The sequence below is a fragment of the Oncorhynchus masou genome, chromosome 33 (genome assembly GCF_036934945.1).
Source record: "Oncorhynchus masou masou isolate Uvic2021 chromosome 33, UVic_Omas_1.1, whole genome shotgun sequence".
NCBI classification, from domain to species: Eukaryota; Metazoa; Chordata; class Actinopteri; order Salmoniformes; family Salmonidae; genus Oncorhynchus; species Oncorhynchus masou.
In genome coordinates, this window is record NC_088244.1 from 7,618,239 (window position 1) to 7,634,433 (window position 16,195).

The window sequence follows — 16,195 nt, forward strand, 5'->3', positions numbered from 1 at the left end:
AACCGTCGTCCACAGAGGTGGCCACGGTGACCCAGTCGGAGTGCTCCGGCAGGGGCCAGGGGAGGGAGAGACGGGCACTTTTGATTGGGAGCGGCCAGTAAGGGACCGGAGCATGGACCAGGTGACGGCTGTGCTTCTCATCTCCAGGTAGAGAGGAAGAGGTGGATAAGGAGGATGAGAAGGAGGATGAAGAGGGGAGAGGCCTGTCTTTCTGGACAAGTAGGGGGTGTGGAATGGTGGGAGCGACAGGGGAGCGTTGCTGACCAACCACCTCCACACTATGGGCTCTAAGAGAGGAATGGGGGAAGAGAGGAGCATTTTTGAATGTGAATGTGTTTCTCTTTTCTCTATTTGCTGTTATTGCCTCACTTGCTCACCTCTTCTGCCCAGTGTTGCCTCTGGCTGTACTGTGCTCTGGCCTCAATGCTTGTGTGATGGGAGTGGACATGGATAGGAGCTTATGGGATTCCTTTGTCAGATAAAAAGAGAGATGGTGGCTGAGTGAAGGACAAGGACATTTTGACCTGTGATATATTTTAGTTAACGATTTGTCATAGACAAACAAAATATGCTTACATAGGACGGTTTTCCATTCAATCCCCTCACATCTCTGCATTCAGGTCGTGTCTCTGGTTGTCGAAAAGACAAGAAGAAAAGACATCCTGATGATTATACTGGTGATGATGATGAGTCGTCATTAAATGACTAAATAGGTTCACAAGGTTCATAACGAGAAGTGTTTTCTTTAATCTCACCGTCAACTCTAAAAGAGAGGCTGTGGTCTGTCTCAGTCTTCACTATGGACAGCCCTGCAGTGGCGCCCTCTGGTGGCTGATTAAAAGACCTGAAGGCTGTGAGGATGTGTGGCATAGCAGAAGGTGAAAGGTCAGCCGAATGTCTGACCTCTGGAGTTGCATCCTGGGAGGAGGAATTTCCACTCTGACCTCTGAAACGACAAGCATGTTACGCTCACAACACTCAAGACAGAAACACAGACTCACATGTTGTAAAACATACAGAACTTACTCTAGTGCCACTCTCAGATGCCTGACTTCCTCTCGCAGCCTCTGGTTCTCCTTTTTCATCATGTTCATCTCTCCAGCTACAAAATAGAAAATGCTGAAAATAATCCCCAGGCCATATGGCCAATGTCTAATTTCTAATGGCCAATGTCTAATGTCTAATGTCTAATGTCTAATGTTTAATGTCTAATGGCTAATGGCCAATGTCTAATGTCTAATGGCTAATGTCTAATGTCTAATGTCTAATGGCTAATGTCTAATGTCTAATGTCTAGTGGCCAATGTCTAATGTCTAATGGCCAATGTCTAATGTCTAATGTCTAATGTCTAATGTCTAATGTCTAATGTCTAATGTCTAATGTGAACATACTGCACTGTAGCTACAAAACAGGGAACCTTTACACAATGCTAGAGAGACATGTGGAGAAGGGGACCTCAGAGTGCAAATTACAGGGGGAACAGGGGGGGGGGTTCTAGACCCCTAAAATGGAACATGAGTGGGGGGGGGGGGTCTCTAATTAGTGAAAAAAAGTTGTTTTAGTGTCCCACACCGGATCGGTGCAGTTTTTACAGGAACGAGGGTTAAGTGGACAGACTTTTCACCTTGTCCGCTCAGGTATTTGAACCAGCAACCAGCCCAACGTCCTAACCACTAGGCTGCCTGTCGACCACTCTCCTATTTGATTAAAATGCAATTTGTACAGTGGTAAAGATGAAAATAAAAGCTTGTTTCCCGAATTAAACGAACATCCCCACCATCTGTGTCATGGTTTAAACAATGGTTTTCCCACATATGGCTGTACTTATCATTCCGGGATAGTCTCTTTTCAGGTGTACCAACTTTTCTTTCTACAGAAAAAGGTTATTTCGTCAGAAAACCTCATCAATTAATTAAGGCTACAATAATGTAGACCCAATGACAATTGTCAAAATGTCATTACACTTTGGGGAATTGTGTAACATCTGTCTCTTTCCATTTCATCAAGTGGTGTTATTCCACAGTACTTTGGTTGGATGAACATGCGCAGGTCGTCTGCTTTTGGATCTGATGAACGTGCACAGGTCGTCTCCTTTTGGATCTGATGAACGTGCACAGGTCGTCTCCTTTTGGATCTGATGAACGTGCACAGGTCGTCTCCTTTTGGATCCCTTTTGGATCTGATGAACATGCGCAGGTAGTCTCCTTTTGGGTCCCTGTGGGATCTGATGAACATGCGCAGGTAGTCTCCTTTTGGGTCCCTGTGGGATCTGATGAACGTGCACAGGTCGTCTCCTTTTGGATCTGATGAACGTGCACAGGTCGTCTCCTTTTGGATCCCTTTTGGATCTGATGAACATGCGCAGGTAGTCTCCTTTTGGGTCCCTGTGGGATCTGATGAACATGCGCAGGTCGTCTCCTTTTGGATCCCTGTGGGATCTGATGAACATGCGCAGGTAGTCTCCTTTTTTGAAGTGATTTGGTTGACATCATGAGTGGTTTTGATGATGCCAAATTGAAAGGTCATTTAAAAAAAATAATAATAATAAAAAATAAATAAATAATAATAATAATAATAAATAAATGTACTGTTAAATGACACCTTTACTATTAGAAACTCATAAACATTTTGGGTGACATGGGAGGTCCCTTAAAAAAAAACCCATAGAGATTCCCCGAATGTCACAGTATAATTGGCACTCTAAATGGGGTTGATGTGATGTGTTCGCTGTTATCTACCCAGGATGGAGATGTGCTGTAGGCTCTGGATCTGAGAGGTCTCATACTCTTGCTGCCGGCGCTTGGCCACATCCTGAGTCACAGTACACCTGTCACACAGCCCCGCCCTCAACCTGAAGCACAGAGGTGGGCGGGGGGGTCAAACACTGACAAACATTGAGCTAGAGGCAGACTGGTGTTAAAGTAACTGTCCAGTGAAATACTTTTCTTATAAACAAAAAAAAAGGTCATTAAATATGTTAAAAAGACACTTTTCTGTGTTAGAAACGGTGAGGTCATACCCACGATAACAGAATGGTGTGGGAGCGGTCATTATGTATATTCATACGAGTAGACAGCTGATTGGCCAGCTCAGCCAATGAGGCAGGATGACATCATTCTCTCTTTGAGGAAATATCCAATCAAATCACATTTTATTTGTCACATGCACCGAATACCACATGTGTAGACTTTACCGTAGAAAACTTATTAGCCCTTTTCCAGCAATAAAGAGTTAAAAATACAAATAAAAAGCAAGCATTTCTGAAACGGTATGTTTGAGATACAAGTTTAAGTTGGGATTTTTTTTTTCTTATTTAAATTTATGTGTTGGCCACAAATACAAGTATAAGATGAGTCAAGAACATTACTTGGGTATGGGTTAACAGAATATAAACTTTTAAAAGTGATATTTTCACTGTACAGTTACTTTAAAACAACATACAACATACACACACACACACACAACACACACACACACACACACACACACACACACACACACACACACACACACACACACACACACACACACACACACACACACACACACACACACACACACACACACACACACACACACACCACCCACCTGTTTTCCAGCTGTTTGATGTTGTCTGTGAGTAACCTCTGCTGCTCTCTCAGCTGTTGGTTCCTGTTGAACAGCTCCTCCATTCTCTTTGTGTCACTACATGGACCAGCACACCAACAGATATCAATACGCCTCCCACACATCAACATTTCACCCTTCAGTGAATCAAATCAAAGTTTATTGGTCGCACACACAGATTTTGTAGACGTTATCACAGGTGTAACGGTCATTTCTAGCTTCAACGTAGCAATACACCACAATATCCACATAATCCCGCCCTAAAAAAAAGTTAACAGAGAAAGGAATTAAGAAATAACAGAACGAGCTATTATAACATTATTAAAGTAACCAGTGTTCAATGACTATGTACATAGGGCAGCAGTCTCTAAGGTGCAGGGTAGAGTATTGGGTGGTAGTCAGCTAGAAGCAGTGACTAAGGTTCAGGGCAGGGTACTGGGAGGTGGCCGACTAGTGGTGACTATTTTTCAGTCTGATGGTCTGGAGATAGAAGCTATTTATTAGCTTTCGGTCCCAGCTTTGATGCACCTGTACCCACCTTCGAGATGGTAGCAAGGTGAACAGGCCATGACTCAGGTGGCTGAGGTCCTTAATGATGTGATGTGTAGATGTTCTGGAGGGCAGGCAGTGTGCCCCTGGTGATGCGTTGGGCTGACTGCCCTCTGGAGAGCCATGTGGTGGCTCCCGACAGAATGCTCTCGATGGTGTATCTGTAGAAGTTTCTGAGGGTCTTAGTGGTCAAGCCAAATTTCTTTAGCCTCCTAAGATTGAAGAGGCGATGTTGCGCCTTCTTCACCGCACTGTTGGTCTGGAAGGACCATTTTAGATCCTCAGTGATGCGCACGCCGAGGAACTTAACGTTTTTAGTCCACGATCAGCCCCCATTTGTTTTGTTGACATTGAGTGAGAGGTTATTTTCCTGCCACCACTCTGCCAGGGCCCTCTCCTCCTCTCTGTAGGCTGTCTCGTCGTTGTTGGTAATCAGGCCTACCACTGTTTTGTCATCAGCAAATTTGATGATTTTGTTAGAGACGTGTGTGGCCACGCAGTCATGGGAAAATAGGGAGTACAGGAGGGTGCTGACCACGCACCCCTGTCGGGCCCCCGTGTTGAGGATCAGTGTCACAGCGGTGTTGCTGCCTACCTGCACCACCTGGTATAACTACTTCTTCCACATATCAATATATCACCTTTTAGTAACGTGCTTTGAAATGGACTCAGCATTTACTTACCAGCCCTTTTTATTGGTTAGCTCCTGCAATTTCTCTTGCCATTCTACAGAGAGAGAGGGAAAGAGAGAGAGACAGAGAGAGAGATGGTGGAGCGAGGGAGAGGTGGAGAGAGATGGAGAGAGAGAGAGAGGTAGAGAGAGAGAGAGGGAGAGAGAGAGAGATGGTGGAGCGAGGGAGAGGTGGAGAGAGATGGAGAGCAAGAGAGAGGTAGAGAGAGAGAGGGAGAGAGAGAGAGAGATGGTGGAGCGAGGGAGAGGTGGAGAAAGATGGAGAGCAAGAGAGAGAGATGGAGAGCGAGGGAGAGGTGGAGAGAGATGGAGAGCAAGAGAGAGAGAGAGATGGAGAGCGAGGGAGAGAGAGAGAGAGAGAGAGAGAGAGAGAGAGAGAGAGAGATGGTGGAGCGAAGGAGAGGTGGAGAGAGATGGAGAGCAAGAGAGAGAGAGAGATGGAGAGTGAGGTAGAGGTGGAGAGAGATGGAGATCAAGAGAGAGAGAGAGATGGAGAGCGAGGGAAAGAGAGAGAGAGACAGAGAGAGAGATGGTGGAGCGAGGGAGAGGTGGAGAGAGAAGTAGAGCAAGAGAGAGAGAGATGGAGAGCGAGGGAAAGAGAGAGAGACAGAGAGAGAGATGGTGGAGCAAGGGAGAGGTGGAGAGAGATGGAGATCAAGAGAGAGAGAGATGGAGAGCGAGGGAAAGAGAGAGAGAGACAGAGAGAGAGATGGTGGAGCGAGGGAGAGGTGGAGAGAGATGGAGAGCAAGAGAGAGAGAGAGATGGAGAGTGAGGGAAAGAGAGAGAGAGAGAGAGAGAGAGATGGGGAGAGAGAGGTAGAGAGAGAGAGAGGTAGAGAGAGAGAGAGAGATGGAGAGCGAGGGAAAGAGAGAGAGAGACAGAGAGAGAGATGGTGGAGCGAGGGAGAGGTGGAGAGAGATGGAGAGCAAGAGAGAGATGGAGAGTGAGGGAAAGAGAGAGAGAGAGAGAGAGATGGGGAGAGAGAGGTAGAGAGAGAGAGAGGTAGAGAGAGAGAGAGAGATGGAGAGCGAGGGAAAGAGAGAGAGAGACAGAGAGAGAGATGGGGAGAGAGAGGTAGAGAGAGAGAGGTAGAGAGAGAGAGAGATGGAGAGCGAGGGAAAGAGAGAGAGAGACAGAGAGAGAGATGGTGGAGCGAGGGAGAGGTGGAGAGAGATGGAGAGCAAGAGAGAGAGAGAGATGGAGAGCGAGGGAAAGAGAGAGAGAGAGAGAGATGGTGGAGCAAGAGAGAGGTGGAGAGAGATGGAGAGCAAGAGAGAGAGAGAGATGGAGAGCGAAGGAAAGAGAGAGAGATTGTAGATGGATTGATAGAGAGTAAGATCATGTTAGAATATTAATTCTATAGTATTGTCTTGTGTGGTACCACGCTCGCATCTCAGATCATCAGCAACACTGACACGGCAGAAGGATTGATCACTCACTTTGGACCTCTCGGTCGTGGGACTCCCTCAGTTTGTGGAGGAGATTGTTGAAACCATCCAGAGCCATGGAAACACTGCTGTCACAGCCAACCTTTACACAGGACCCCTCTCTCTCAGCTGTCATCCACGACAGAAATGTCCTCAACTGGGGAAGAAAACCAACCAAAGAAAACCAACCAAAGCATAGGGTTAGGGTTAGGGTTAGGGTTAGGGTCAGGTTTCCACAAGAGCATGCCAGAGCGCAGCAGACCTTAAGGCCTTAACTTCCACAAATAGGAGGCAAACTTATGCAGAGATATTGGAAATGATAACAACTTAGTGTGTGTGTGTGTATGTGTGTATGTGTGTGTGTGTGTGTGTGTGTGTGTGTGTGTGTGTGTGTGTGTGTGTGTGTGTGTGTGTGTGTGTGTGTGTTTGTGTGTGTGTGAGAGAGAGAGAGAATATCACTTGAGACTTAGTAGATTTCCATTATCTTATGTTCTACAGGTCTGCGTTTAATTGATAGAACAGGGAACATTGTATAATATGAAGCAATATGTTGTAAGATGCAACTGTAGTCCTGTCATGAGATAAGGCCATGAAACACAACATGTCTAGTGGAGCAGTACAGTAGACTATAACATGTCTAGAGGAGCAGTACAGTAGACTATAACATGTCTAGAGGAGCAGTACAGTAGACTATAACATATCTAGTGGAGCAGTACAGTAGACTATAACATGTCTAGTGGAGTAGTACAGTAGACTATAACATGTCTAGAGGAGCAGTACAGTAGACTATAAAACATGTCTAGAGGAGCAGTACAGTAGACTATAACATGTCTAGTGGAGCAGTACAGTAGACTATAACATGTCTAGTGGAGCAGTACAGTAGACTATAACATGTCTAGTGGAGCAGTACAGTAGACTATAACATGTCTAGTGGAGCAGTACAGTAGACTATAACATGTCTAGTGGAGCAGTACAGTAGACTATAACATGTCTAGAGGAGCAGTACAGTAGACTATAACATGTCTAGAGGAGAGGAGCAGTACAGTAGACTATAACATGTCGAGAGGAGAGGAGCAGTACAGTAGAATATAACATGTCTTGTGGAGCAATACAGTAGACTATAACATGTCTAGAGGAGAGGAGCAGTACAGTAGACTATAACATGTCTAGAGGAGCAGTACAGTAGACTATAACATGTCTAGAGGAGAGGAGCAGTACAGTAGAATATAACATGTCTAGTGGAGCAGTACAGTAGACTATAACATGTCTAGAGGAGCAGTACAGTAGACTATAACATGTCTAGAGGAGCAGTACAGTCAACTATAACATGTCTAGAGGAGAAGTACAGTAGACTATAACATATCTAGTGGAGCAGTACAGTAGACTATAACATGTCTAGTGGAGCAGTACAGTAGACTATAACATGTCTAGAGGAGCAGTACAGTAGACTATAATATGTCTAGTGGAGCAGTACAGTAGACTATAACATGTCTAGAGGAGCAGTACAGTAGACTATAACATGTCTAGAGGAGCAGTACAGTAGACTATAATATGTCTAGTGGAGCAGTACAGTAGACCATAACATGTCTAGATGAGCAGTACAGTAGACTATAACATATCTAGTGGAGCAGTACAGTAGACTATAACATGTCTAGAGGAGAGGCGCAGTACAGTAGACTATAACATGTCTAGTGGAGCAGTACAGTAGACTATAACATGTCTAGAGGAGCAGTACAATAGACTATAACATGTCTAGAGGAGCAGTAAAGTAGACTATAACATGTCTAGAGGAGCAGTACAGTAGACTATAACATGTCTAGTGGAGCAGTACAGTAGACTATAACATGTCTAGAGGAGAGGAGCAGTACAGTAGACTATAACATGTCTAGAGGAGCAGTACAGTAGACTATAACATGTCTAGAGGAGAGGAGAAGTACAGTAGAATGTAACATGTCTTGTGGAGCAATACAGTAGACTATAACATGTCTATTGGAGCAGTACAGTAGACTATAACATTTCTAGAGGAGAAGTACAGTAGACTATAACATGTCTATTGGAGCAGTACAGTAGACTATAACATGTCTAGAGGAGCAGTACAGTAGACTATAACATGTCTAGATAGGAGCAGTACAGTAGACTATAACATGTAAAGTGGAGCAGTACAGTAGACTATAACATGTCTAGAGGAGCAGTACAGTAGACTATAACATGTCTAGTGGAGCAATACAGTAGACTATAAAATGTCTAGTGGAGCAGTACAGTAGACTATAACATGTCTAGTGGAGCAATACAGTAGACTATAACATGTCTAGAGGAGCAGTACAGTAGACTATAACATGTATAGAGGAGAGGAGCAGTACAGTAGACTATAACATGTCTAGTGGAGCAGTACAGTAGACTATAACATGTCTAGAGGAGAGGAGCAGTACAGTAGACTATAACATGTCGAGAGGAGAGGAGCAGTACAGTAGACTATAACATGTCTAGTGGAGCAGTACAGTAGACTATAACATGTCTAGAGGAGCAGTACTGTAGACTATAACATGTCTAGAGGAGAGGAGCAGTACAGTAGACTATAACATGTCGAGAGGAGAAGAGCAGTACAGTAGACTATAACATGTTTAGTGGAGCAATACAGTAGACTATAACATGTCTAGTGGAGCAGTACAGTAGACTATAACATATCTAGTGGAGCAGTACAGTAGACTATAACATGTCTAGTGGAGCAGTACAGTAGACTATAACATGTCTAGTGGAGCAGTACAGTAGACTATAACATGTCTAGAGGAGCAGTACAGTAGACTATAACATGTCTAGTGCAGCAGTACAGTAGAATATAACATGTCTAGAGGAGCAGTACAGTAGACTATAACATGTAAAGTGGAGCAGTACAGTAGACTAGAACATGTCTAGTGGAGCAGTACAGTAGACTAGAACATGTAAAGTGGAGCAGTACAGTAGACTAGAACATGTCTAGAGGAGCAGTACAGTAGACTATAACATGTCTAGAGGAGCAGTACAGTAGACTATAACATATCTAGAGGAGAGGAGCAGTACAGTAGACTATAACATGTCTAGAGGAGAGGAGCAGTACAGTAGACTATAACATGTCTAGAGGAGCAGTACAGTAGACTATAACATGTCTAGAGGAGAGGAGCAGTACAGTAGAATATAACATGTCTAGTGGAGCAGTACAGTAGACTATAACATGTCTAGAGGAGCAGTACAGTAGACTATAACATGTCTAGAGGAGCAGTACAGTCGACTATAACATGTCTAGAGGAGCAGTACAATAGACTATAACATGTCTAGAGGAGCAGTACAGTAGACTATAGCATATCTAGTGGAGCAGTACAGTAGACTATAACATGTCTAGTGGAGCAGTACAGTAGACTATAACATGTCTAGAGGAGCAGTACAGTAGACTATAACATGTCTAGAGAGGAGCAGTACAGTAGACTATAACATGTAAAGTGGAGCAGTACAGTAGACTATAACATGTCTAGAGGAGAGGAGCAGTACAGTAGAATATAACATGTCTTGTGGAGCAATACAGTAGACTATAACATGTCTAGAGGAGAAGTACAGTAGACTATAACATGTCTAGAGGAGCAGTACAGTAGACTATAACATGTCTAGAGGAGCAGTACAGTAGACTATAACATGTCTAGAGAGGAGCAGTACAGTAGACTATAACATGTCTAGAGGAGAGGAGCAGTACAGTAGACTATAACATGTCTAGAGGAGCAGTACAGTAGACTATAACATGTCTAGAGAGGAGCAGTACAGTAGACTATAACATGTCTAGAGGAGAAGTACAGTAGACTATAACATGTCTAGAGAGGAGCAGTACAGTAGACTATAACATGTAAAGTGGAGCAGTACAGTAGACCATAACATGTCTAGATGAGCAGTACAGTAGACTATAACATGTCTAGTGGAGCAGTAACGTATACTATTACATGTCTAGTGGAGCAATACAGTAGACTATAACATATCTAGTGGAGCAGTACAGTAGACTATAACATGTCTAGTGGAGCAGTACAGTAGACTATAACATGTCTAGAGGAGTAGTACAGTAGACTATAACATGTCTAGTGGAGCAGTACAGTAGACTATAACATGTCTAGTGGAGCAGTACAGTAGACTATAACATGTCTAGTGGAGCAGTACAGTATACTATAACATGTCTAGTGGAGCAGTACAGTAGACTATAACATGTCTAGTGGAGCAGTACAGTAGACTATAACATGTCTAGTGGAGCAGTACAGTAGACTATAACATGTCTAGTGGAGCAGTACAGTAGACTATAACATGTCTAGAGGAGAGGAGCAGTACAGTAGACTATAACATGTCTAGAGGAGAGGAGCAGTACAGTAGACTATAACATGTCTATTGGAGCAGTACAGTAGACTATAACATGTCTAGAGGAGAGGAGCAGTACAGTAGACTATAACATGTCTAGAGGAGCAGTACAGTAGAATATAACATGTATAGAGGAGAGGAGCAGTACAGTAGACTATAACATGTCTAGTGGAGCAGTACAGTAGACTATAACATGTCTAGAGGAGAGGAGCAGTACAGTAGACTATAACATGTCGAGAGGAGAGGAGCAGTACAGTAGACTATAACATGTCTAGTGGAGCAGTACAGTAGACTATAACATGTCTAGAGGAGCAGTACAGTAGACTATAACATGTCTAGTGGAGCAGTACAGTAGACTATAACATGTCTAGAGGAGCAGTACAGTAGACTATAACATGTCTATTGGAGCAGTACAGTAGACTATAACATGTCTAGAGGAGAGGAGCAGTACAGTAGACTATAACATGTCTAGTGGAGCAGTACAGTAGACTATAACATGTCGAGAGGAGAGGAGCAGTACAGTAGACTATAACATGTCTATTGGAGCAGTACAGTAGACTATAACATGTCTAGAGGAGAGGAGCAGTACAGTAGACTATAACATGTCTAGTGGAGCAGTACAGTAGACTATAACATGTCTAGAGGAGAGGAGCAGTACAGTAGACTATAACATGTCTATTGGAGCAGTACAGTAGACTATAACATGTCTAGAGGAGAGGAGCAGTACAGTAGACTATAACATGTCTAGAGGAGCAGTACAGTAGACTATAACATGTCTAGAGGAGCAGTACAGTAGACTATAACATGTCTATTGGAGCAGTACAGTAGACTATAACATGTCTAGAGGAGAGGAGCAGTACAGTAGACTATAACATGTCTAGTGGAGCAGTACAGTAGACTATAACATGTCTAGAGGAGAGGAGCAGTACAGTAGACTATAACATGTAAAGTGGAGCAGTACAGTAGACCATAACATGTCTAGATGAGCAGTACAGTAGACTATAACATGTCTAGTGGAGCAGTAACGTATACTATTACATGTCTAGTGGAGCAATACAGTAGACTATAACATATCTAGTGGAGCAGTACAGTAGACTATAACATGTCTAGTGGAGCAGTACAGTAGACTATAACATGTCTAGAGGAGTAGTACAGTAGACTATAACATGTCTAGTGGAGCAGTACAGTAGACTATAACATGTCTAGTGGAGCAGTACAGTAGACTATAACATGTCTAGTGGAGCAGTACAGTATACTATAACATGTCTAGTGGAGCAGTACAGTAGACTATAACATGTCTAGAGGAGCAGTACAGTAGACTATAACATGTCTAGTGGAGCAGTACAGTAGACTATAACATGTCTATTGGAGCAGTACAGTAGACTATAACATGTCTAGAGGAGAGGAGCAGTACAGTAGACTATAACATGTCTAGAGGAGTAGTACAGTATATTCTATGAGGATCAATGCTCTTCACTATTCCATGGACATTTTTATTTAATATAACATAAAACATTTGTTTTAACTTAGGCCTTCTTCTCCATTTAATTTTTTTTTTTTTACTTGTCTCTGCGTAATTCCCAATAGAAGGTTGAGGGTGAGAGGGTGTGTCAACACACTCTAAACACCGTGAAGCATTTTTTGATCTGAGCTGTTCTCAGAAGCAGCATGTCGGGATACGTTGTCTTCACTGTCCCAAATGTTGCAGCAAAGCAAGAGAAGACCTGTCTGTCCAACGGTCTGCCTTTCCCTGCTCACAGAGTGTTGCTTAATTTAACAGGCTCTCAGTTCAAACGGTAACATACACACATATCACATACATGTACATTGTAGATTGATCGAGGTCCATTTTCAGTTATCGATAATCTACCCCCCACCCCCCCCTTTTTTTTAAAGAGTTCACAGATCAATAGACCTGAATTACTCATATCCAAATCTATGTATCTGTATCTGTCCTAGTGGTCTAAATGTATATACACCTATAGAACAGAAATGGGTACTAGCTGTGTAGCTTTTCTAGCTTTTCTGTATAGCTGTGTAGCTGTGTATCTGTGTAGCTGTTTAGCTTTTCTAGCTGTATAGCTGTGTAGCTGTGCAGCTGTGTTGCTGTGTAGCTTTTCCAGCTGTATAGCTGTGTAGCTGTGTTGCTGTTTTGCTGTGTAGCTGTGGAGCTGTGTTGCTGCATGGCTTTTCTAGCTGTGTAGCTGCATAGCTGTATAGCTGTGTAAGCTGTATAGCTTTTCTAGCTGTGTAGCTGTGTTGCTGTGTAGCTGTATACCTGTGTAGCTGTGTAGCTGTGTAGCTGTATACCTGTGTAGCTGTGTAGCTGTGTAGCTGTATACCTGTGTTGCTGTATACCTGTGTAGCTGTGTAGCTGTGTAGCAGTATACCTGTGTAGCTGTGTAGCTGTATACCTGTTTAGCTGTGTAGCTGTATACCTGTGTAGCTGTGTAGCTGTATACCTGTCTTCCTGTGTAGCTGTGTGGCTGTATACCTGTGTAGCTGTGTAGCTGTATACCTGTGTAGCTGTATACCTGTGTAGCTGTGTGGCTGTATACCTGTGTAGCTGTGTAGCTGTATACATGTGTATCTGTATACCTGTGTATCTGTGTAGCTGTGTAGCTGTATACATGTGTAGCTGTGTAGCTGTGTAGCTGTGTAGCTGTATACCTGTATACCTGTGTAGCTGTATACCTGTGTATCGGTATACCTGTGTATCTGTGTAGCTGTGTAGCTGTATACCTGTGTAGCTGTGTAGCTGTGTAGCTGTATACCTGTGTAGCTGTGTAGCTGTGTAGCTGTATACCTGTGTACCTGTGTAGCTGTATACCTGTATACCTGTGTAGCTGTGTGGCTGTATACCTGTGTAGCTGTATACCTGTGTAGCTGTGTAGCTGTGTAGTTGTGTAGCTGTATACCTGTGTAGCTGTATACCTGTATACCTGTGTAGCTGCGTGGCTGTATACCTGTGTAGCTGTGTAGCTGTATACCTGTGTAGCTGTATACCTGTGTAGCTGTATACCTGTGCATCTGTGTAGCTGTGTAGCTGTATACCTGTGTAGCTGTGTAGCTGTGTAGCTGTATACCTGTGTAGCTGTGTAGCTGTATACCTGTGTACCTGTGTAGCTGTATACCTGTATACCCGTGTAGCTGTGTGGCTGTATACCTGTGTAGCTGTATACCTGTGTAGCTGTATACCTGTATACATGTGTAGCTGTGTGGCTGTATACCTGTGTAGCTGTATACCTGTTTAGATGTGTGGCTGTATACCTGTGTAGCTGTATACCTGTGTAGCTGTGTAGCTGTGTAGTTGTGTAGCTGTATACCTTTGTAGCTGTATACCTGTTTAGATGTGTGGCTGTATACCTGTGTAGCTGTGTAGCTGTATACCTGTGTAGCTGTGTAGCTGCATACCTGTGTAGCTGTATACCTGTGTAGCTGTATACCTGTATACCTGTGTACCTGTGTGGCTGTATACCTGTGTCGCTGTATACCTGTGTAGCTGTATACCTGTGTAGCTGTATACCTGTATACCTGTGTACCTGTGTAGCTGCATACCTGTGTAGCTGTATACCTGTGTAGCTGTATACCTGTATACCTGTGTACCTGTGTGGCTGTATACCTGTGTCGCTGTATACCTGTGTAGCTGTGTAGCTCTGCAATGCATAACTATGTTTGAACAAGAAAACAGGAGATGCAGAGCTCAACACACTGAGAAAAGGAAAGGCTGTCGTATGAGAGGATACAGGGAGGTGGCTGAAGTATTTGTTGCACACATTTAAAACCACAGTCTTATGCACACTGTGTGGATAAAGCCTGATCCGTCACAAAATTGGAAACATATTTGCCGAAATTAGACAATGACAGACAGACACTCATGTATGCAACGACAGCAAGTGACAAGGCTACATTTTCTATAGAAATAGACATATAGATTCACTTATTATGGTTCCTGATGTAAAAAAAAAGAAGAAGAGGGAAATCCAGGAATCGAAAAACAACTGATTGGACATCCCGCCATTTTTTTGGTAAACAGGTGGATAGGGCAAAGAAGTTGAACTACTCCTATATTTATCAACAGAGTTATCGACGTGAGGACGGCCCTTCATTAGCTCAACATGATAGTTTTCCCCCAAGTTTTATCCACATAAAAATGGAGGTCGCAATCCCAGATTGCCACCTTTAATCCTACAATCCTGTACAACACAGTGTTGGGAAATAGCCATAGGACCCAACGGTAGGTTATTGTCACAACATGTTAAATATCTGTGCTCTGAGAAAATACACAGGCTACAGTACCGAACTGTCCTGTCCTGTTCTGTCAACTCCTCTGCCCCCAAATCAACACACAGATTTATATCACCGTTAATCCACAAACCAGTAACTCGTCGTCTGACAAATTCAATGTGAACAAATGCACACTTCACTATACTGTTTTGTTATTCAAAACAACCATGTGGTTCAATCAATGATCATACAAGATGCCGTTAGGAAGAAGATAACATTAACCATAAATATATATATATATATATATATATATATATATATATATATATATATATAAGTAAATAATGCAATTGAATATCATCCTGTCCTTCATTATACAGATGAATCCTCATTTCCATCCATTGTCTATGTATTCCCTGTTCTAACGAGGATTCAATGAGAAGGACTCATAAGGAAACAGTCCTTTCCTGTATGCTAATGAATAGACTCTCCTGCCCAGCATGCCTCCTGGCACCGGCCCACCCAGCAACCCGTCCCAACTTTACAGGCCCCGGCTCCCCACCACACACTGTCAACAGGCACACTCACCTTTTTCCAGGTCCCCAACGAGGACCCGTCACTCTGTCTGTCTGTCCTTCTGTCTGTCAATCCCTTGCAGTCGAGTCTGTCTCTTCTCCTCCTTAGCTCTGGAGAGCTGGTTGGTCAGTGCCAGAGATAGAGATGGATAAGGTAACAGAGAGAGGGAGAGAGAGAGAGAGAGAGAGAGAGAGAGAGAGAGAGAGAGAGAGAGAGAGAGGAAATACACACAAGGGAAACCCCCCCCCCCCATCTCCACCCCAGGGGAAACAGGTCTGAGCGGTGCTAGAGAACACAAACACGGATGCCCAGGCCAGTTCTCCCTTGATATTCCGGTTCTGCAGAAATCCAGCAAAAACCGGACCATCCAGATTTATTAACCTTTAGAGAGCAGACAGAAGCCATTGGGTAACTCAAACACAACATGAACATTTCACTCTTACGTTTCACAACTAAAAAGAGGCAGATATAAAATATAAAATAAAATAAAAAACAACACAAAATGACATGAATTCAGGGTCTATAAACATTGAGTTATGATTGAGTAACTATAGAATATATAAATAATGATTTGTGTTACTTTTTGTTATAGCCGCATGAAGTAATCTCACAATTTGAGAGGATTAGCAAACTTGCTCAGAAGGTGAAAAAGGGTATTTTGAGGTTTTAAAGACGACCATGCTGATTGGGCATTTCTCCAAATGTTTTGGAATCATACCAGGTATTACTCTTTTATTTACAAATGGGGTGGAG

At 43.2% G+C, this 16,195-nt stretch overlaps 1 protein-coding gene across 4 annotated transcripts in view; it reads right to left on the bottom strand.

Moving 5' to 3' along the window:
• Positions 1 to 15,701, bottom strand: part of LOC135527763 (RBBP8 N-terminal-like protein) — a 23,436-nt gene extending 7,735 nt beyond the window's left edge. For all 4 annotated transcript variants that reach the window (XM_064956310.1, XM_064956309.1, XM_064956311.1 and 1 more), the window contains exons 1-10: positions 15,455 to 15,701; positions 6,287 to 6,431; positions 4,839 to 4,881; positions 3,589 to 3,684; positions 2,739 to 2,851; positions 1,027 to 1,102; positions 756 to 946; positions 577 to 629; positions 378 to 469; positions 1 to 287 (exon numbers count right to left, since the gene is read on the bottom strand). The exon at positions 1 to 287 is cut by the window's left edge and continues 671 nt beyond it. In XM_064956310.1, coding sequence (XP_064812382.1) covers positions 1 to 287; positions 378 to 469; positions 577 to 629; positions 756 to 946; positions 1,027 to 1,102; positions 2,739 to 2,851; positions 3,589 to 3,684; positions 4,839 to 4,881; positions 6,287 to 6,410 — 1,075 coding nt within the window. In that variant the 5' untranslated portion in view covers positions 6,411 to 6,431; positions 15,455 to 15,701. The remainder of the gene's footprint in view (positions 288 to 377; positions 470 to 576; positions 630 to 755; positions 947 to 1,026; positions 1,103 to 2,738; positions 2,852 to 3,588; positions 3,685 to 4,838; positions 4,882 to 6,286; positions 6,432 to 15,454) is intronic.
• Between the last annotated feature and the right edge of the window lie 494 nt (positions 15,702 to 16,195).